The sequence below is a fragment of the Halichoerus grypus genome, chromosome 15, assembly GCF_964656455.1.
Source record: "Halichoerus grypus chromosome 15, mHalGry1.hap1.1, whole genome shotgun sequence".
NCBI lineage: Eukaryota > Metazoa > Chordata > Mammalia > Carnivora > Phocidae > Halichoerus > Halichoerus grypus.
This window is the reverse complement of record NC_135726.1, coordinates 13,736,282-13,759,993: the sequence shown is the minus strand read 5'-3', so window position 1 is coordinate 13,759,993 and position 23,712 is coordinate 13,736,282. Positions and strand designations below refer to the sequence as shown.

Sequence of the window (23,712 nt, the reverse complement as noted above, 5' to 3'; positions counted from 1 at the left end):
CTGTTACTGCGTGAGTTCAGTCTTGTTATCTAATCAGAGGAATAGGTACTTTCTTTGTAATAGCCTGTGAGATAGTTGACAATCTCAGGCATTATGTTTTTGTTTTTGTTTTTTTTTTTAACTATTTACTGAAGTGTAACATATAGTCATTGTAGAAATTTTGGCAAATAAAAGCATAAAGAGAAATAATAATCTTCAGTGCTTGTGCTTTTTGTAGATTACCTCATTGAATCCTCACAACGATCTTGTGAGGTAAATATTATTTTCATTTCATCGATCAAGAAAATGAAGCTTAAAAAGGTTAAGCCTCTCACCTAAGATCACATATGGGGTGTCCCCATCGGATGGGGAGGCCACCAAATGTGGGGCGCTCTGATCGGATAGAGGTGGCTTCACGGGCAATGAAAGAATTCACCCCAGGCAGAATAAAAGAGATAAAAGTTTATTGAATACACCGCAAGAAAGCCATGGGCACAATAGCAAAGGAGAGAGGCCCCAGTTAGAGGGCGGGGTGAGGGGTTAGGTTATGGGGACAAATGGAATTTTCCCTTTTTTGGTGATCTTAGGAAACTGTGCGTGGTTGTAATTGGTCATTTAGGGCCTTTGGTTATTTCAAGGTGGGTCACTTAATGAGCTTGTTTGCATTGTCTGTTTGCATTCAGCTCCGTGGTCCCAGTGGGCCCCTTTTCCTTACTCAGGTATCCCATGCTCAAGCTTGTTACCTCAGAGCTGCCTCTACATCACTGAGCTAATGAGCAATACAGCTGGAATTTGAACTCTGGCATTCTGACACCAGATCCCTTATATTGACTCCCCATACTTCCATTTTTTTTTCCAGATCTTTTTCAAAGTGAATGTGTATGTAATTTTTAAAAATTACGTATTGGGGCTCATACCATATATTCAATTTATTTACTGCATACTTCAGTTAATTTCCTGCATCATTAAAAATTCCTTAGACATCAGTTTTAATCGCTACAGGATATTCCAATTTATGGAAATACTATAACTTGTTTAAAAATTGAGAAATAATAGACAATGATGATTTAGAGCTTGGATTCTGGAACGAGAGTGTGTGGGTTCAAATCCTTTCTCTGACAGTATTTGTACAAGTTATATGATGCTCTTTACTAATGTGTAAAATGGAGGATGGTTATATTTACATTATAGAGCTGTCATGATGAAAATTAATTACACCTTATGAAGATCAAATGAATTAATACTATAAAGTAGTGCTTTTTAAACTCTAATATTCACCTGGGAGCTTGTTACGGTACAGATTCTGATTCAGAAGGTCTGGGATGGGGCCTGAGATCCTGTATTAAGCTCCTAAGTGATGTGCTTCACTTTGAGTGGCAAGGAAGTAAAGTGCTTACTCTCATGTCTGGCACCCAGTAAGTGCTCAGTGAGTGTTACCTATTTGAGTTGTTTCAGATCATTCAGCTCTTAGAAGTGGTGTTGTGATGACTAAACCTTAGCTCATGAATCTTTATATTGTTGATCTCCCTAGGGTTCATGCTAGAAATGGGATTACTGGGATGAAAATTACCACCTGTTTTATCTAAATCACCCATGACTTCCTTCTTTCCGTACTCCTTTTCAGTCACAGATTTGTCACTTCAGTAAAACTAAAGGATTACTAATTTATAGAATTGTAGCACTTGAAGGAATCTGAAAGAAATCATCTACTAGGGAAACAAAGTCTACTCAACTTAACGGCCCCTTCCTACCCCCTGCCCTTTCCATTTGGAAATATGTGTGGGGCAGGGTTTGCTGGTTGTCACAACTACTAGGGAAAGTTACCAGCATTTAGGGGGCAAGGGCCAGAAAGGTTTAATGTCCTCAATGTGTGGGATAGACTTGTACAACCAAGAATTGTCTTGCTCAAAAGGCCAGTAACCTCCCGGTGGGAATAACTGAGACCATTTCCGTTTGTTTCATTGATGTGAAACAGGCATGTTCCTGCTGCTGCCTGGTCCGTCGCTGTCCCAGTCCATTGCTCTGACATGAGGATATTTGGTTTGTCTATTTTATTGAACTGTTTAAGTGATAACTGACTCCTAGTGAAGTTTAGTGTAATCATTGCCTTCTGCCTGAAAAGTTGTAACAGGATCATATATGACAAAGTGGAGTGCCCCTTGGCTCATGGTCGTATATTTACTTTTATTCTTAGTCATCAAAATGAGTAAGATTTCTGTATTTGATAGACTATCTTTTAAGATAAGCTAGGAGGCACTAAGATGTTTATAACAGAAAATACCCTTGGGGTTTGGGATCCTGCATTCTAATTACTTTTCTGTTATTGACTTGCTGGGTGACCTTGTGCAGGTCACTAAAATCTTGTTTACTATATTATGGTGTTGTAAAAGTAGCGTGAACAATCCTGTTTCAGGATACATACTGAACTGATTACTGCTGAGGAAGGAAAAGGAGATTAATTTTGTTTTTTGCTTCATTTTTCTGTGCTATTTTAAAACTTAAAAATGATCCATTATACATTAAGTAATTAGTTTTTGTTAATTTTTTTTTGTTTTTACATCTTAATACTGCTGAAATCATCTTGTATTTTATATTTGTTGATGGGTCATAGTTTAATTGGCAGTGTTTTTTTCTTTTTAATGGTTATTGCAATACTGTTTGGTTTGCTGCAGTACAGTTCTGATACTAACCACCCAGACTTTTCACACACTTCACAAGTTAAAGGCCCTTGTCTCCAACAAGACTGCCCTTCAGATTCTAGCCACACTGCTGACCAATTGGATATAAATTTGGGAGTTCCCATGACTCTTTTAGGTTTAATAATACACTAGAATGATTCAGATTCAAAAAGTGGTATACTTATGATTATAGTTTTAGTAAAGGATACAAATCAGAACTAGCCAAATGAAGAGACACATAGGGTGAATGAGGTCTGGGAGGGTCATGAACATAGAACTTCCATGCCCTCTCCCTTGTCATCCTCTCAGCATATCTCCTCTTATTCACTCACCAGAAAGTTCCATAGAAGTTCAGTACAGTTTTTATTAGCATTGCATTGGGTAGGCTTCATTGATTCATTGACCACATGCTTGGCCTTCAATTTCCAGCCCTGTCTTCCTTCCCTATAGTCAGGCTGGCTCCATACCCCAACCTTTTCTTCACTTGGTCTTTATGGTGACCAGCCCCCATGTTGAGTCATCTAATCTGTTAGGGGTGATGCCAGAGGCTCATGAATGACTAAGACAATCGTATTATTCAGGAAATTCCAAGGCGTTAGAATCTCCCGTCAAGAATCAGGGCGCAAAAACAGACACATAGATCAATGGAACAGAATAGAGAGCCCAGAAATGGACCCTAAACTCTATGGCCAACTAATCTTCGAGAAAGCAGGAAAGAATGTCCAATGGAAAAAAGACAGTCTCTTCAACAAGTGGTGTTGGGAAAACTGGACAGCCACATGCAGAAGAATGAAACTGGACCATTTCCTTACGCCACACACAAAAATAGACTCAAAATGGTTGAAAGACCTAAATATGAGACAGGAGTCCATCCAAATCCTAAAGGAGAACACAGGCAGCAACCTCTTTTACCTCAGCCGCAGCAACTTCTTCCTAGAAACATCGCCAAAGGTAAGGGAAGAAAGGGCAAAATGAACTATTGGGACTTCCATCAAGATAAAAAGCTTTTGCACAGCAAAAGAAACAGTCAACAAAACCAAAAGACAACAGACAGAATGGGAGACGATATTTGCAAATGACATCAGATAAAGGGCTAGCATCCAAAATCTATAAAGAACTTCTTAAACTCAACACCCAAAGAACAAATGATCCAATCAAGAAATGGGCAGAAGACACGAACAGACATTTTTCCAAAGAAGACATCCAAATGGCCAACAGACACATGAAAAAGTGCTCAGCATCGCTCGGCATCAGGGAAATCCAAATCAAAACCTCAATGAGATACCACCTCACACCAGTCAGAATGGCTAAAATTAACAAGTCAGGAAATGACAGATGTTGGCGGGGATGAGGAGAAAGGGGAACCCTCCTACACTGTTGGTGGGAATGCAAGCTGGTGCAGCCACTCTGGAAAACACAGTATGGAGGTTCCTCAAAAGTTGAAAATAGAGCTACCCTACGATCCAGCAATTGCACTATTGGGTGTTTACCCCAAAGATACAAATGTAGGGATCCGACGTGATGGAACTGCTGGAGGGTATTATGCTAACCGAAATAAGTCAATCAGAGAAAGGCATGTATCATATGACCTCACTGATATGAGGAATTCTTAATCTCAGGAAACAAACTGAGGGTTGCTGGAGTAGTGGGGGGTGGGAGGGATGGGGTGGCTGGGTGATAGACATCGGGGAGGGTATGTGCTATGTTGAGCGCTGTGAATTGTGTAAGACTGTTGAATCATAGGCCTGTACCTCTGAAACAAATAATACATTATATGTTAAAAAAAAAAAAAGGAAGAAGATAGCAGGAGGGGAAGAATGAAGGGGGCGAAATTGGAGGGGGAGATGAACCATGAGAGACTATGGACTCTGAAAAACAAACAGGTTCTAGAGAGGAGGGGGGTGGGGGGATGGGTTAACCTGGTGATGGGTATTAAGGAGGGTACGTTCTGCATGGAGCCCTGGGTGTTATACGCAAACAATGAATCTTGGGACACTACATCAAAAACTAATGATGTAACGTGTGGTGATTAACATAACATAATAAAAAAAATTTAAAAAAAGAATAAAACCTTAAAAAAAAAGAATCAGGGACGAAGACTAGTATAAGATTCTGTATTATACAGTGATGCACACAAAATAGTGTATCTTCAAATGATGGTGTATTAGCCTGGAATACAATAATTTTAAGACATAACTTTTTAGGTTCTTTGGTGTAAGTTAACATATGAAGTGTTTTGAGCTCTCTTCTGCATAAATTAACTATATAAAATAAAGTGGTTTACCTAAAAGAAACTAGGATTTGTAATGAAACCAACAAACCTTGATGCCACTATGTACTAATTGTGTGACTGAGTCTCAGTTTTCCTTATTTGCAAAATAGGCCTAGCTTTATAAAATGTTAAGCACTTTTCAGCATAGTATTAGGCATGGAGTAGACATTCATTGAAGTATCCTTATTATTGCTGTTTGTATTATCTGTATTATTGATCTTAACATTTGCAAATTTTACCTTTATAGATAGCCAGAGATTGAGTTGTTTGTTTCTTTTTTTTTTTTTTTAAGATTTTATTTATTTGACAGAGCACAAGCAGGGGGAGTGGTAGAGGGAGAATCAGGCTCCCCACCAAGGAGGGAGCCCGCCCTGGGGCTCAGTCCCAAGATCCTGGGATCATGACCTGAGCCGAAGGCAGACGCTTAACCGACTGAGCCACCCAGGCACCCCAAGAGATTGAGTTTTAATCTGAATTTGATGTAGAGAATGCTGCTGTGCTTTGTTAGGGTCTTTGATAACAATGTTTTATTACCTGTATGATATTTTAATTATATGTACTTTTGCCTCCCACTGTTAACTAGAATTCTTGTGAAATGATACGGACATGGAATGAAATGTCCTTTTCTCTTACTTGGGTCTTACCTGTGGGCACCATTTAGAGTAACTGTTGACTGCTACTCCTGGCTAAGAGCTCTAAATGGCTGTTGAAAGCATTAAGGTATTGGTTGGCTGGTTTGGAGAAAAATAACCATATATATTCAGATTTATAAGGACCATACTAGCTCCTAGGAGCCTTGGATGCAGACTAAAACTATCACAGTCCTTTGTCTTTCCTTAAAGCAGTAGCAGAAGTATTCCCAATGCTGAACGGAACCTTTCACTGCCAACATTACTCTCCTACACCTCCTTTTGCAGTATATAATTTTCCTTTGATTTGTGAGAGATTTAACAAATAGCTAAGTATCAACTTGTAAAAGTTTGGGAACTTTGAAACACAAAATTGATCTGTAAGCATATTACACCATATCCCTCCCCCCATACTCTCTACTCTCTTAAGCAGGTGAGTTTAATGAGTAAATGGAATTAATCCCTCTTTTTACTTGTTTTTGCAGTTCTTGAAATATTTCTTGTTTACTCATTTATGCTAAATTAATAAGAGCAGATGTTGGGGCGCCTGGGTGGCTCAGATGGTTAAGCATCTGCCTTCGGCTCAGGTCATGATCCCAGGGTCCCGGGATCGAGCCCCACGTCTGGCTCCTGACTCGGCGGAGAGCCTGCTTCTCCCTTGCCCTCTGCCTCTCCCCTGCTCATGCTCTCGCTCTCTCTCTGTATCTCTCTGTTTCAAATGAATAAATAAAATCTTTAAAAAAAAAAAAAAAGAGCAGATGTTGAGGTTCTCCTGATTTTTTTTTTCTCCTACCAGGAAAAATACTTTCCTTAGGTGGCGATGTATAAAGAGGGTTTCAGAATCTACAGCGCCTCTTTAGGAAGGAAATTTGATCATGTAAAATACATCAGAATTAGGATGTTTCCATTTCTCTTGGTTTTCTAGACAGAAATTGAAAAATTGAGCTAGTGAGATTTAGTCTGAAAGTATTATTTCTTGGTCCTGGCTATGTGATCATTATATGGAATTATGATATTTAAGTACATTGAACTATGTATCTAAAAATGATAGCAAGATTTAGGTAGAATGTACATTATATTAGGAAGGTGTCTTGGATACCTCATAGACCCTTGAGTTCTAAAAGAACCTAAAGATCATCTGGCCCAACCTGATTCTTTTATTTTTATTTTTTTATTTTTTTTAAGTAGGCTCCACACACAGCGTGGAGCCCAATGAGGAGCCTGAACTCACGACCTTGATATCAAGACTCCAGCTGAGATCAAGAGTTGGATGCATTACTGACTGAGCCACCCAAATGCCCCTCATCCTGATTCTTTCAGCAGACTCTTATCTAAAATTTCTGTGACAGATGGCTTTCTAGCTTTCATGAGCTATTTTGAGAGGTAGCCTGTTTCATTATTGGACATCTCTAATTATTAAAGTTCTTCCCCATTTCTGATCCAGGTTTACCTGTGCAACTTTTTGTTGTTCCTAGTCCCATTCTTTGGAGTGATCCAGAGTAAGTCTAATCCTTCTTGACACTGGAAGATAGAGATAGCTCTTTATGCCCTTGTGTTCAAGTTAATCCTTCAGTGTTCAGATTACATGGCTAATTGACCCCTCCAGAATACAGCTTATTAGAAGTCTCTCTTACAATACATCCTCCTTAGAAGAATTCTACCACTGTACTGGGAAAGTACCTATTATCACTATAATCCTTTGTGAATTTTTATTTTATTTTATTTTATTTGAGATGAGTTGTAACTGATGATGTTTTTATTCTGAAAGGTTTATTTTCTATTTCTATTAAATTCACTATTTATTTGTCTTAGTAGGGTTTTAGTTCTTTGGTCATTCCTCGTGTGGTATTTCTGAGTTTATGGGTAAAAGTCTGCACTGAGCAGCCAGGAGGGGCCAAGTTGTTTTATTTTTGCGTTTTTGTGCTCATCAGTATGATTTACATTCCTAAATTATCATTTTTTGTGGGGCGTTCTGATTGGATGGGGGCTGGTGGTGCGGCCCGTGAAAGAATTCACCCAAGGCAGAGCAGAAGAGGTAGAAGTTTGTTGAGTACACTGCAAGGGAGTAGTGGACAGGACAGCAAAGGAGAGACTGTCTGCCACAAGGTGGTGGTGAGAGGTTATAGTTGGTATGAGAGAATATGGGATGTATGGAATTACACCTTGTTTGGTAATCTTAAGAACTATGCCTGGTTGTAAGTGACCCATTGGTTGGTTAGGACCTGTGGCTTAATGAGCCTGTTTGTGTCAGCTTGGTAGTTGCTGTGGGCCCTTTTGCCTTGCTCAAGTTTCCATTGCTCAGGCCTGTTGCCTAAAAGCAGCCTCTACAATTTTGGTAGTTGTTTACATTCAGCTTTGTAGTATTACTATTTCATGTTATTTTTACTTAAATCTTACTGCCAACAGTATTTTCTACTCCTTTCACCATAAAACACAGAAGTCCTTCATATATTTTTGCAACGATGGGAGGTGTTTCATGTTTCTTTTAATTAATACAATTCTTAAGTTTTCTTTATTTTTCTTTTTCTTTATTTATTTTGTATTTTTTAAAGATTTTATTTATTCATTTGAGACAGAGCACAAGGAGGGGGAGAGGCAGAGGGAGAGGGAGAAGCAGACTCCCTGCTGAGCAGGGAGCCTGATGTGGGGCTCAATCCCAGGACCCTGGGATCATGACCTGAGCTGAAGGCAAATGCTTAACCAACTGAGCCACCCAGGTGCCCCTCTTTTATTTTTTTTAAAGGTTTTATTTTTAAGTCATCTCTACACCCAAGTGGGACTCGAACTCATGACCCTGAGATCAAGAGTTACACACTCTACCGACTGAGCCAGCCAGGCGCTCCTTAAGTTTTCTAAACAGAATCCTTTTAAGACATAAAGACGAACCTTTAAAAGGTTTTATTTTTTTATGAGAGAGAGAAAGATAGCACGAGCATGAGCGGGGTGGGTGGGAGGAACAGAGGGAGAGGGAGAAGTAGACTCCCTGCTGAGCAGGGAGCCTGACTCCCAGGACCCTGAGATCATGACCTGAGCCAAAGGCAGGTGTTTAACCAACTGAGCCACCCAGGCGCCCCTCTTCAAGACCTTTTGAGCACACACATGCTTTCCTATACTTGTTTCTTGGTTGTTGTTTCAGATGGGGGAAATATTCTATTTCTATTCTAATTAAAATTTGACTCCTGTCCTAAGAATTTTTTTGAATAATAGTCGTCAGTATGTTACTGAACACTACTATATATGAGATGTTTTGCTAAACACTTTACTTACTGTATAATATCTTATAAGTAAATAAATTTAATAACAACTCTGTGAGTTGGGTACTACTGTTATTCCCATTATACTGAAGAGGAATTTAAGACAGGTTGAATAATTTGTCCAAGGGCATGCAGCTGACAAGTGGCAGAACTGAGACTCAGACCCAGGCAGTCTGACTTTTGGAGCCTGTGCTCTTAGTGACTGTATTTATAACTGTTTACTTTCTGATAAAACAATTGTAAAAGGGCTGTCTTGTGTTATTACTGATGTAGCCCTTTCTATCAAAATATGCATGGAAGATTTTTGTTTTTAAAATATTTTTAATATTTAAATATTTTAAGTGTTTTAGGTCTATATGATTTAAAATGTGTAGTGTCCCCAGAGGCCACAAATAATTACTAGATATTCTGACTTTAATTTAGCTTTCATTTGGGACCTTATGGTAGAATGATTTCTGGGGAGTTATTCACTCCTAATTTTTATGCAAGAATCATCTCTGAAGCCATAGAAATACGTAGTACCTGAGACACAGTAGACAAATTCAAAGACTGCATCTCTGATTATGTGGGCAGCTTATATGAAATCACTTATGGCCAAGTGTAATCTATTATATTTCATAATTTCACTGCTTGTAAGTTTGGGCCAGAGGTTCTCAAAGCACCCTGTGGAGGTCCCTGAGAATCTTTGAAGAAGTACATGAGGTCACAAGTATTTCATGATAATAGTAAGATATTAATTTTCTTTTTTACTCTCAGTCTCTCAGAAGTTATAGTGGGGTTTTCTAGAGGCTACATACCATGTTACACAACAGACTGAATGTGGAAGCAGATCTGAGAATCTCGCCATCCTACATTAAAATTGCCATTCTCCTCACTAAATTTGTATGATTTTGGAAAATATATTTTTCAAAAACTATTATTTACATTATCATATAATGGGTTTATTGTTTTTAAAAAATGAACAAATATTTGGAAATTCTTTTTTTTTAAAGGATTATATTTGAGAGAGAGAGAGAGCATGAGCAGGAGGGAGGGGCAGAAGGAGAGGGAGAAGCAGACTCCTCGCTGAGCAGGGAGCCACGTGGGGCTGGTTCCCAGGACCCTGGGATCATGACCTGAGCCGAAGGCAGACGCTTAACCGACTGAGCCACCCACGCATCCCCATTATTTGGAAATTATTAGTTTGAGCTTCTCATTCAGTAAATACCAATAGATAGACCCCATGTAAACAAAAGCTCTTTGGGGGTCGTCAAAGACTAAAGAGGGGTCCTGAGACCAAAACCTCTGAGCACTTCCTGTTTAGATTAGTTGTATCATATGATAGTAAAGAAAATCTTGATAGAGAAGTAAAAATCTAGAACGTATTGAAAGATTTTAAAAATTAAATGAAGCATTTTTATTTCTTACTAAATACTTCTCTTTTGAATTGTGTAAGCAGGAGACTGGAACCTACTGAACGGCCTCTGCAGATTGTTTATGATTACTTATCCAGGCTGGGCTTTGATGACCCTGTGCGCATACAGGAAGAGGCAACAGATCCTGACCTTGGCTGTATGCTTCGATTTTATGGTGGTAAGAGTTTATCAGTGGCTTTGTGAATGTGTTTAACTACTTCACTAAGTTGATCATTTGTGCCTCTCCCTGTCTTCAGCTTTTTAAAAGTATTTTAGCAAATGGTGTTTTTAAGCCAGTTAACTAATGTGGTTAAAAAAACAACAAAAACAAGAAGGTGGGGTATAGTTAAGGGAAGACTTAAAAGTATTAGCCAAAATACATTCCCTTCTTTATTTTTGTTCTTCTTGTTTTTTTTTACTTACTAGAATCATTTTATCCCTTTGTCACAGAGTCTTGATCAAATCATGCTTTAAAGGATCAATTTTACTTTTCAGGTTCCTTATAAAAACCACGGAGTTCTGGATAGCTCAAGAATGTTGAGAGCTAGGTGGTCATTAATCATATATGACTTGACATTTGATGAATACATTTGTCAAATCTATATATTGTTAAATTTAGTGGGCTTGAAATCTAGGATTTTTTAACTTTCCCTTCTCTTTTGGTGCATTTTTTCCCCCCATCAACTGTTTTTCACCTGATCACTTCAATAATAAAATTAGACTTACTAAAACTAAATACTTTCTGAATATTGCTTTGCAAATATACATAGTCTACTAATACTATTACTGTTGAGTACTATTGATTGTTTACTGTGTGCTTTTATGCTTGTGAATTACCCAGTTTGTTACAACCACCTTATGCCATAGAACTATTATCTTATTTAGCAGATGAGAAAACTGAGACAGAGAAGTTAAGCAACTTGTTCAAGGTCATACAGCTAGTAAGTGAGAGAGCCATTTAATACCTAACAATTTTGAATTAATATGACCCACTTATCAAACAATTGAACTAAAACTAAATGATTAGTGTATGTAGGCAAAGTCATTTATTGAAATTCCCTGCTCTCATTCCTTAGATTATTGATTAAATTTCTGTATACTTCTTTTGTTGTTGTTTATTTATTTTTAAAGATTATTTATTTATTTATATGACAGAGGGAGACACAGCGAGAGAGGGAACACAAGCAGGGGGAGTGGGAGAGGGAGAAGGAGGCTTCCTGCTGAGCAGGGAGCCCGATGTGGGACTTGATCTCAGGACCCTGGGACCATGACCTGAGCCGAAGGCAGATGCTTAACGACTGAGCCACCCAGGCGCCCTGTTGTTTATTTTTAAGTAATCTCTACACCCAGTGTTGGGCTTGAACTTACCACCCGAGATCAAGAGCTCTTCTAACTGAGCCAGCCAGGCACCCCTCTGTATACCTCTTGATAGAACTCTTATGACACAGTGTCACAAGCCAGCTTCATTTAATGCACTTCACAAAAGATTTTATGTTTAATTTTTCATCATTACACTATTTTGTGACATGTTGTTCCTTAAAAGTTGGTTTTGTTTTATTTCCATTGATTTCTCTTCATTGCTAGTTCATGGAAGGAAAATAGTTGCTAGATTGAAATTAAATAGGAAAATCCATGGGGCGTCTGGGTCCAACTCTTGATTTCGGCTCACGCCATGATCTCAGGGTTGTGAGATTGAGCCCTGTGTCGGGTTCCACGCTAGGCATGGAGCCTGCCTAGGATTCTCTCTCTCCCTCTCCCTCTGCCCACCACCCCCCCTTAAAAAAAAAATTAAATAGGCACATCCTTTAAGATTAATTTGAGGAGCATTGTCCATTTAAACCTATAAAACTTGGGTTAAAAAAAGAGCAACTTGGAGCAGTAACATGCTCCTTTTGTGAGTGTGGTTGAAAATGAGTTCTTCATTATATGTTTTATTCTAAGGTGAAAGTTGAGCCTTAAAGTGCCAGTGAGCTCATTTTGAACCATTGAGATTGCATTTGCACTCAGTTGTATATTGCACAACTGTTGGCCCTGATACATTAATCTTTTGCACCACCTGATAAACATGATAGTATGCCCAGGATCTTCATATACTCGTAAGAAGATATTTCTAGTAGAGTCTAAAAGAGTACTAGTTTGTAGTTCTTACTGTGTTTTTGAGGGGAGGAGGTCTTGAACAGAGAACATTTCCAAAAATGGGCTCTATTAATTTAGAGAAGCTAGTATAATTTGAGTGAGAAAATTATGTTTGGGAAAGAGGTTTTTAAAGCTAATTATTTTTGAAACTAGATGGTATGTATATATAGCACCAAAAACAAAAGTAAAAAAAAATATCAGTGTATTAATTATCTATTGTCTATGTAATGAATTACCTCAAAACTTAGTATATGGGAGCGCCTGGGTGGCTCAGTTGGTTAAGTGTCTGACTCTTGGTTTTGGCTCAGGTCATGATCTCAGGGGTTGTGAGACTGAGCCCTGCATCAGGCTCCATGCTCAGTGTGGAGTCTGCTTGAGATTCTCTTCCTCTCCCTCTGCTCCTACCCCCACCCATGCGCTCTTTCCCTCTTTCTCTAAAATAAATAAATAAAATCTTTTTTTTTTTTTTTTTAAATAATTTATTTATTTGACAGAGAGACAGCGAGAGGGAACACAAGCAGGGGGAGTGGGAGAGGGAGAAGCAGGCTTCCCGCCGAGCAGAGAGCCCGATGTGGGGCTTGATCCCAGGACCCTGGGATCACGACCTGAGCCGAAGGCAGATGCTTAACGACTGAGCCACCCAGGCGCCCCAAATAAATAAAATCTTAAAAAAAGAACAACTTAGTAACTTATGGGGTGCCTGGCTGGCTCAGTTGGTACAGCACGCAGCTCACGTTGGGTGTAGAGATTACTAAAAAACCTAAATAAACTTAAAAACAAACTGTGTGACCTAAAATAATAATAAATATTTATTGTATAGTTTGTGTGGGTCAGAGATCTAGGAGTAATTTAGTTGGATGGTTCTGGTTTGGCTTGCATGAGATTGTATTCAGTCTGTTGGTTGAAGGTGTAGTCATACAAAGGCTTGACTGAGGCTGAAAGAATCAACTTCTAGCATGGCTGACTCAGATGGCTCTTGGTAGGTCTCAGTTCCTCACCAGCTTTTGACAGAGATCTCAGTTCTTCACTTTATAGACCTCTTTTTAAGGCTGCCTGAGTGTCTTCATGACATGGCTACTAGCTTCTGTCAGTGATGAGACATACGGACGGGCATGTGTACGTGCTCATGCGCGCACACACACACACACACACACACACACACACACACACGGAGGCCTCAGTGTTTTTATGACCTAGCCTCAAAGTCACCTACATTTTCACGACTTTCTGTTTAGTAGAAGTGAGCCACCATATACAGCCTACCCTATGGAGAGGGAAATTAGGCCCCACCTTTTGGAGAGAGAACTATCAAAGAATTTGTGGACATATCTTAAAACCATCACAAAAAGTATGCTTCCCTTTCACCTTTCTCCTCCTCATCTCTGTTCCTGAATCCAGAGACAACCACTGTTACCAGAAGGAAAAATATCTGTGAAATATTCTCTTAGAAGCAAATTGCTTAGTAATCAGTTTAAATATTTTATATGTAGAGTCTTTGGTAAGTTAGCTTAGTTAGAATATAGTGTTAATGAGGCCAGGGTCATAAAGGCCTAAGTTCAAACCAGTTAATGTTGCTGTGCTTGCTGGATCTCAAAGATACCCTGTGCACCAAGCAGCCATCATGCAAATGTTCATTACCAGTGTTGCTGGAGAAGGAGTTCTGGGGGAAAAGTGAGTTAGTGGAATGACTGGCTCAGGGCAAATTCATGATAAAAGCTGTGGAAACATAATTGACTAAAGATGATTAGGTAGCATGATCAATCACAGAGATTAAGAGAGCACATTAATGAACTCTTTATTTGTGTATGAGGAAAAGGAGGAGTCTAGAAGGTGTGATTTACTAGTGAAGTTGTAATTCTGGGGCTCTATGGCTCAGGTAGCATAAGTCTCAGCCTGAGCATTTCTTTCTGTACCATATTCTTTTTTTTGTTTTTAAGATTTATTTATTTATTTGGGAGAAAGAAAGAAAGCATGAGCCAGGGGAAGGGCAGAGGGGGAGAGAGAATCCTCAAGCAAACTCCCCACTGAGCACGGAGCACAGCGCAGGGCTCCATCCCAGGACCCTGAGATCATGACCTGAGGCGAAATCAAGAGCTGGATGTCAACTGACTGAGCCACCCAGGCGCCCCTCTACCATATTCTGTGCACACATTGTTTAAGACAGTTTTTTCCAAAGAGCATAAGCAAAACAAATGAAGCCAGGTACAAAAGGATCACATAGTATGTTTCCATTCATTTAAAGTTCAAAACCAGGCAAAATTCAGCCATATTGTTTAGAGATGTGTGGCAGTATTACTATCTGTCTGTCAAAATCTGTTCTTTCCTTCCATAATAATAGAGTTATAGTTGGTGCATGACTGCCCAGGTACACGTCATTTCCCAGCCTTTTTTGCGGTTAGGTTTGCACACATGTGACATAATTTTCTTCCCTGGTACGGAGTGGAATTGTTGTACCACTTCTGCACCTAGTTCTTTTTTTTTTTTTTTTTTTTTTAAGATTTTATTTATTTATTTGTCAGAGAGGGAGAGCAGGCAGAGGGAGAAGCAGGCTCCCTGCTTAGGGATCGATGTGGGGCTCGATCCCAGGACCCAGGAATCATGACCCGAGCTAAAGGCAGATGCTTAACCGACTGAGCCATCCCGGTGTCCCTCTGCACCTGGTTAGTGCCCTTGTCTTCTTCCGTGGGCTCGGAGCTGTATTGGAAGTCATGTGTTGAAAATGGCAGAGCTGCCATCAGCCTGAGTTTCTTGATAGTGTTGACCTCTGGAAACCCACAGTGTCTACCCTAACAGAAAATTAAACTTCTGTTGTGTTTGAGCCATTATGTTCTTTTCGTTGCAGTAGTTTAACCTGCTATAGCTGATCTAGGATGCATACATAAGTGGCAAAAATATAAAGAAAGCAAGGAAATGATTATTATAAAAGTCAGGAGAGTGGCTGATCTCTAGGGTGGAGGGACAAGGACATGATTCCTACAAATACGATTTTTGAGTCAATACCTGTATATATTTTTTAAATTTTGACAAAATATTCCTAAATTGCACAGACGATACCGATGTATGCTTTCATCAATAGCATTTGAGAATGCTCATTTCCTTGTACCTTTGCTGACATCAGGTATTATTGTTAAAGTTAATCTTTGTCCCGGAGCACCTGGGTGACTCAGTTGGTTAAGTGTCTGCCTTTGGATCAGATCATGATCCCAGGGTCCTGGGATCCACCCCCATGTTGGGCTCTCTGCTCAGCAGGGAGCTGGCTTCTTCCTCTCCCTCTGCCTGCCACTCCCCCTGCTTGTGCTCTCTCTCTCTCTGTCAAATAAATAAAATCTTAAAAAGTTAATCTTTGTCCCGATTTTCAAAAAATACTTTCATGTTAATTTGCCTATTTTAAACTTTATTGTTAAACTGTAGGAGTAATATATTTAAAAACATTCCAGGGTGCCTGGGTTCCTAAGTTGGTTAAGTGTCTGACTCTTGGTTTCAGCTCAAGTCATGGGCTCATGGGTCCTGAGATGGAACCCCAAGTCAGGCTCCATGCTTAGCAGGGAGTCTGCTTGAGATTCTCTCCCTGTGCCTTCCCCCCACTTGCACGCATGCTCTCTCTCTCTCTCAAATATTAAAAAAAAAAAATCCCCAAAAAAACTATTCCACCACCCTTATACAATTACATTTATGATTGTGCATGTCTTAGTCATATTTTATATGCATATTTCACATTTGTAATCATTGTGTCCATATATTTTTCCTTTGTAAAAAATTCAGTTTTAATTACACAGTAAGATGTGGATACAGTCTCATTATCTATAGTATTTCAGTCTCTTATAATCACCTCCCAGGTCTATTCACTGCTATCAACTTGGTGTATATCTGTTCAGAATTTTCTAACTTATATTCATATCTAATATGTATTTGTAGAAATATATTTTATTTATATAAATAGTATTATTTACTGTGGTCTTCATGCTTTTTCACTTAACCATATGTTTTGGAGATCTTTCCTTAGCTATCTTCTATATGCATTCCTCTAAGTTGCATAGTATTGAATATCATGTGTGTATTATAATTTATGTAACCATTTCGCTAGTGATAGACATTTACAGTATTTCCAGTTTTGACTATTGCAAACAGCATCATAGTAAAATTTCCTCTTTGTGCCCCTGTGTTTCCTCAGAGTAGATCTCTAAAAACGAAATTAATGAGTTGTAGAATATTTGCATTTAAAATATTAATACTACTGCAGAATAAATATATATCCCATCAGTATATTAAAGTACCTCTTTGCCCACAATTTCATTTTTTAATATTATTAGCATTTGAAATTTTTACTAATCTGATAAATAAAATGATGGTTTCCTTGTTTTTTTAAAAAATTTTTAATTGTTATGTTAATCACCATACATTGCATCATTAGTGTTTGATGTAGTGTTCCATGATTCATTGTGCATAACACCCAGTGCTCCATGCAGAACGTGCCCTCTTTAATACGATGGTTTCCTTGTTTTAATTTTTGTTTCCCTGAGTACTAGTATGGTTGAATATTGCTTCATATTTTCATTGGATTTTTAGATTTCTTCTTCTTTGAATAACCCATTGATATTTCTGTGCACATTTTTGTCTTTTTTTCATGTTGATATTACTAAAGGACTTGTGTATATATTCTAAGTGTACATCCTTTGCATACTATATTTGTAACAAAATTTTTTCTCAGCCTGTAACTTGTCCTTAAATTTTATTGTTTTTTATTGTGCAGAAGTTTTATTTAGTCAGATTTGATGAGTCTTTTCCTTTAATGCATTTATATTCCTTATCCTAGGTCATAAAGGTATTCTGTATTTTCAGTACTTCTATATTTTTAAAATATGCATAAGATAGGGATCTAACTTTACTTTTTCTCTATAGGTAGATAGCCTTCTGTCCCAACAACATTTATGGAATAGATCATCCTTTTCCTACTGATTTGAAATATCATCATTATTATTCTTAAGTTCTTATACGGTCAGTGTTCTATTTTTGGACTCCATCCTGTTACATTGACCAGTTGACCAATTTGTCTCGTGACGTATATGACATATTTTGATAGCTGGTAGGGACGTACCTTATCACTGTTCTTTGAAAAATCAGTGAGACCTCTGGAATCAGAGAAGCCTTTGTGAAGAAGCAGTATTTGAGTTGGTTCTCTAAAAATTGACAGAATTTCATTAAGCAGAAAGGAAAAGGAGGACACGGGATGGGAGATTAGACCCTTCAGTGTCTGTTCTGTGAATCACAGATAATTTGAGTCCAGATTGTTCTGGGCGTCGAGGGCAGTATCAAGAGTTTAGTCTTCATTTGGCAGATCACAGCGGGAAGTGAGAGGATCCAAGTGAGCCAGAGAAGGTGAATCTGGCACCAGTGTGGATAATAATTCAGATGTGAATTAATAGGGGTCTGGAGTGGAGAATGGGAAGGAATTATTCATATCAGAGACATTTTGAAGGGATAATTGGTAAGAGTTGATGGCTGATTGAAAAGGGGGTTGAGGAAGAGAACCTGAGAGTTGAAGCTGACACTGAGATTTTAAGCCGGGGTTACATACAGGAGAATGTCAGGACTTGAGTTGGGAGAAGGAGCTGGTTCGTGGGGATGGTGATGACTTGGTTTTGGGAATGTTTCTTATTAAGTGGTGGTGAGATGTCTGACAGGTAGTTGAAAATGTGGAACTAGAGCTTAGGACATACAGATCTGGGAGTAGAGTACATGGGGATGTTAAAGCTGTGGAAGTTGTTACGATACCTTGAAAAGAATTCTTATATGTAGGGAAAGGGGGCTTAAGGCAGGCAGAATTTTCATTATAATAGCGAGCTGTGTTTTATACCCTTCCTCTATGCGAGCGCTTGCTCAAGTGCTGAGCACTCTGTATACCTTGTCTCATGTAATCCTTACAACCCTCTAGATAGATGTGATTATTCCCAAGAGGCTGTAATATGCCCCAGTCAGATAGCAGAGCCAGGAAGCAGATAAATCTGTCTGCTTCTAAATATCATCCTTTTAACTTCTAACTTACTCCACCATTTAGTTGTTGGAGAGAGAGTTTAGAGAAGTATGAGGAATCCATAAAATGAGAACATCTAATCCAACTTCTTGGTCTAAAACTCAGGAAACTAAGGCCTGAAGATGTAAGAAGATTTGTTTGGGATCATGAAACCAGATGGTGGAATTACCTTAGCCACCACTGCTTTGCCAAGTTTTCTGGTGAAATACGTCAAATAGAAGTTTTTGTGTTGTATGAGAGCCTATTGCAAGTTTGAAATTTGTTGTGAGGTTTCCTATTTTGTTCTTTAAATGTAAGTAAATATTTAATTTTCACCTCCTTACATATCAGCCAGTATTTATTGGTTTAACTTTTTATTCGGAACTAGCTTTGGATTTTCAGAGCAGTTGGAAGGATAGTACAGAGAGCTCCTGCACACCCTTCATGCTGTCATTTGAATTGTTGTTCTGGTATAAATAGTGCTTCCATTTTCTCTGGCTTCTCTCAAGACTTTGTCTTTAATTTTCAGCACTTTGGTTATATAGTATCTGGGCTAGAATTTCATTGGGTTTATCCTGTTTGGGGTTCACTGAACTTCTTGAATTCATAAATTTGTATCTTTCACTTGAGGAGTTTTCCCCTATTTCTTCAAATCATTTTTCAACATTGTGCTGTTTCTTCTCTTCCTTTGGCTCTATCTCTTAGTTCAGTTTTCAGAATTTTTGGCCTGCTGCTTGGGGTCACATCCACATTTGTAAACCTCAAGGGTGAGCCCAGGAGTTCGTAGACAGCTCTAGAGAGGTCATTTTTCCAGAGCTCCTTCCTCTTTGCGATTTCTTGGGGCTTTACTTAACCTGCCCTGTTGGGCACTTCCCGCAAGGGCATCCACACTGCAAGGCTCCCAGTGGGAGGGGGAGACCAAAAATTCAACGGGTTTTCACCCCGCTCTCTTGGGATTGCAGATCTTCCAATCAGAGAAGGAAGTCACACCCCTCAGAGTTTTAGGTGCCTGTGTCCCCACTCCTGGGGGCTAGAACTTAAGAAAATGAAGAAAAGAGGGGGAGAAATGAGGAATTTCTCCCACTCTCTCTGAGTGTTAGGAGACCCCTTTTCTACTCCTGAAGCTAGAACTTGAGGGCTTTTCCTAGAGCTCTCTGTCCACACCAGTGCTTGCCTCTGGATCTTGGGCTTTCTCAAGTCCTGGGCTGGGAGATGTCACAAGAGGAAACAGTGAGAAACTTGCCACGGCTTGGGTGGTATTTCAGATTGTGTTCTTCTTCCCTAATCTGCCTGCTACTGTTTACTTTTCAGCATCCTTGTATAGCTGCTCCATGCATTCTGTCCAGGTCTTATAGGTGCATTTAGTGGGAGAGACAAGGTGGAGTGCACTTTCTCCATCTTACTCAGAACCAGAACCTTAATGGTGTGTTTTGATTACTTCATTTTAATATAGTCCAATTGAACAGTCTAAATTTACCTTTTCTAGAAGCTCTATTGTTTTGTCTTTCAATTTATATTCAGTCCGTATGAGTCTTTTTGTCTGTCATTGTGAGCTCATGGGCTTGTATATATTTGTTTTGGCTCATTACAGCCGTTATTCTTTTTGTTGCTCCGTTTGTCCCATCTCAGCTAGTGGGAGCTCTTTACATTGCCTTCTGTCCTTCCATCGTGACCCCAGGAGTTTTTGATAGCATTCTGGATTTTCCATTAAGTTCTGGCACAACAAGATGTCCTAAGCTCATCTTTTCATTGTCTGACTCAGACCAGGAATAGACCCTTTTTCTAAGGACTCCTGGTTCATTTTAATGAAAGATAGTATTTAAAGATTTCATTCTGGGCAGTAGAGGAACTCATTGCTACAGGGTTGCCCTTGATTGTTTTTTTAGCAACTTTTTTAAATTATAAAAACATTCCATTTTCTTTATAGAACATTTGGATGTATAAATATAAGGAAATTAAAATCATCCCTAATTTTCCACTTAGAACCTTGGCTTTTGAGATTGTAAAACTATTTTTTAGTTAGAACCGTTACACTTTCTGAATAGTTAGTAGAACTTTCTCATTCTCGTTTTTTTGTTTTTTGTTTTTTAAGTAGTCTCTACACCCAGCGTGGAGCCCAATGTGGGGCTTGAACTCACGACCCTGAGATCAAGACTTGAGCTGAGATCAATAGTTGGACACTCAACCGACTGAGCCACCCAGGCGCCCCTAATTCTTTTTTTTTTTTTTTTTGTATCACTTTAAGAAGATCAGAGACTGGATGTCTAGCAAACACTCCAAAATTAATAAAACAGCATGTTATTTCATATATAACTTATCCAAAACACAGTTGAATGTTCCCTTCTGAGAGTGGTGGTGGATAGATTTAGGAGTTTTCTCTGTAATAAAATACAAAGAAATAAGGCCAAGAAAGAAGAGACTCAGAGAATTATATATCAATTGATATAACATCTCTTTCATGTAAACTTTTAAAAAGACTGAGGCAGTTTGAAAACATGATAACTATTATGAAGTCCCATTTTTAGATAATTTAGCAAACTTTGTAGTAGGCGATACTGTTAACCAGGGTGGGGAATATAGAAGCCATTGGCATGTTTGGAGAGAACAATGAGATTAAAAAAATAACAGTTTTATTGAGATATAATTCATATCCCATAACATTCACCCTTTAAAAGTGTGCAATTCAGTGCTTTCTAGTATGTGCAGAGAGTTATGCAGCCACCACCACAGTCTAATTTTAGAATATTTTCATCACCATAAAAAAGACCCCATATCCATTAACATCATTCTCCATTCCACACTCCTGCAGCACCTGGCAACCACAAATCTACTTTCTGTCTTTATGGATTTGCTTATTCTGAACAATTCATGTAAGTGGAATCATATACATGTGGCTTTTTGTGGCTGGCTTCTTATACTTGGCATAATGTTTTCAAGGCTCATCCAGGTTATAGTAGGTATCAGTACTTCATTTCTTTTTGTGGCCAAACAGTGTTCCATTGTATAGATAATGCCACCTTTTGCTTATGCATTCCTCGGTTGATGGGCATTTTGGTTGTTTCTACTTTTTGGCTATGACGAGTAATGCTACTATGAACAAACATTTGTGTATAAGTTTTTGTGTGGACATGTGTTTTCAGTTCTCTTGGAGATGGATGTAGGAGTGGAATTGCTGGATCATATGGTGGGTCTATGTTTAAACTTTTGAGGAACTACCAGACTGTTTTCTAAAGTGGCTGCACCATTTTATAGTCGCACCAGCAGTGTTTGTTTACGTCTTTGCCAATGCTTATTAGTGTTTGTCTTTTTCAATTCTAGTCATCCTAGGGGATGTAAACTGGTATCTCATTGTGGTTTTGATTTGCATCTTGCTAGTAACTAATGAGATTGAGCATCTTTTCATGTGCTTGTTGGCCTTTTATATATCTTCTGTGAAATAATATCTGTTCACATTCTTTGCCCATTTTTTAATTGTGCTGTTTGTCTTTATTACTGAATTGTAACAGTTCTTTATTCTGGATACAACTCTATTATGTATATGATTTGCAAATATTCTCTCCTATTTTGTGACTCATCGTTTTACTTTCTTGATGGTGTCTGTTGAAGCACAACAAGTTTTTATTTTTGATGAAGTCCATTTTTCTATATTTTCTTTTTTTAACTTTATTTTTTAAAGGTTTTTATTTATTTGAGAGAGAGAACATGAGCAGGGGGTGGGGGTGTGGGCAGAGGGAGAAGCAGGGACTCCCACTGAGCAGGGAGTCCGATTCTGGACTTGATCCCAGGGCCCTGGGATCATGACCTGAGCCAAAGGCAGACGCTTCACCGACTGAGCCACCCAGGCGCCCTGTGTCACTTTTACTTTTTGTGTTCATACGTAAGAAATCTTTGCCTAACTTAAGACCACAAGATTTATTCCAGTGTTTTCTTCTAAGAGTTTTATAGTTTTAGTTCTTACATTTAGGTCTGCAATCCATTTTGAATTAATTTTTGTATATGATATGAAGTTAGGGATCTGACTTTATTCTTTTGCCTTTGGCTATCCAGCTGTTCAGCACCATTTGTTGACAAGACTATTCTTTCCCCAGTGAGTATCTTGGCACCCTGCTCAAAAATCAATTGTCCATAAATGTAGGGGTTTATTTGTGAATTCTGTTCCATTGCTCTATCTATGTCTATTCTTACGTCAGTACTGTACTTTTTTTTTTTTTTTAAGTAATCTCTTCACCCAATGTGGGGCTTGAACTCATGACCCCAAGATCAAGAATCAGATGCTGTACCAACTGAGCCAGCCAGATGCCCCAAGTACTGTACTTTATATGCCAACTCCAAGCTTTGCGCAGTGGCAGTATCATAGCCAATGAGGTTTATCCGAGGCGCGATTATTGCTAATTGAAAACTATTTGCCAACTCAATACTTTATAGTTAAGTTTTGAAATTGGGGAATTTCAGTTTTGTTCTTTTTAAGACTGTTTTTTCTATTCTGAGTCTACTGTACTTCTCTATATGAATTTTAGGATCAGTTTGTCAGTTTTGCCATGAAAGCAGCTGGAATTTTGATAGGGAATACATTGCTGTAGATCAATTTCGGGAGTTTTGCCATCTTAACAAAATTAAATCTTCTAACCCATAAACCCTGGATGTTGTCCATTTATTTAGGTCTGTAACTTCTTGCAACTATGTTTTGTAGTTTTCACTGTACTGTTTTCATTTTATTCTTTTTGATGCTATCCTAGATGCAGTAAGTTCCTTCATTTTATTTTGAATTGTTTATTCCTTATGCATGGAAATACAGTTGATTTTTTAAAAAATTTTTGTATCTGGGGCGGCTGGGTGGCTCAGTTGGTTAAGCATCTGACTCTTGATTTCTGCTCAGGTCATGAACTCAGTGTCCTTGAATGAAGCCCTGCATTGGGCTCTGTGCTCAGCAGGGAGTCGGCTTGAGGATTTCTCTCCCTCTGCCCTTCCCTTCCCCCACTTGCATGTTTTCTCTCTCTCTCTCTCTCAAAAATAAGTCTTTTTTTTTTTTTTTAAGAATTTATTTATTTGAAAGAGAGACAGAGACAAGAGCATGGGAGGGGGGAGGCAGAGGGAGAAGGAGAAGCAGACCCCCTGCTGAGCAGGGAGACTGATGCGGGGCTCCATCCCAGGATCCTGGGATAATGACCTGAGCTGAAAGCAGATGCTTAGCCAACTGAGACACCCAGGCACCCCCAAAATAAATAAATCTTAAATATAGTAAAAAAAAAACAAAACCATGTATCCTGCAACTTTGCTGAACTCATTTATTGGTTATAATTGTCTTTTTTGTGGCTTACTTAGGATTTTCTACATACAAGATCCTATAGTTTGCAAATAAA

At 38.7% G+C, this 23,712-nt stretch overlaps 1 protein-coding gene and 1 pseudogene across 3 annotated transcripts in view; both read left to right on the top strand.

Annotated features, from left to right (window-relative positions):
- The window catches only part of PHLPP2 (PH domain and leucine rich repeat protein phosphatase 2), a 76,089-nt gene that overhangs the window by 11,075 nt on the left and 41,302 nt on the right, over positions 1–23,712 (top strand). For all 3 annotated transcript variants that reach the window (XM_078063450.1, XM_036068651.2, XM_036068653.2), the window contains exon 3: positions 10,251–10,384. In XM_078063450.1, coding sequence (XP_077919576.1) covers positions 10,251–10,384 — 134 coding nt within the window. The remainder of the gene's footprint in view (positions 1–10,250; positions 10,385–23,712) is intronic.
- LOC118520554 (U4 spliceosomal RNA) lies at positions 22,684–22,803 on the top strand (annotated as a pseudogene).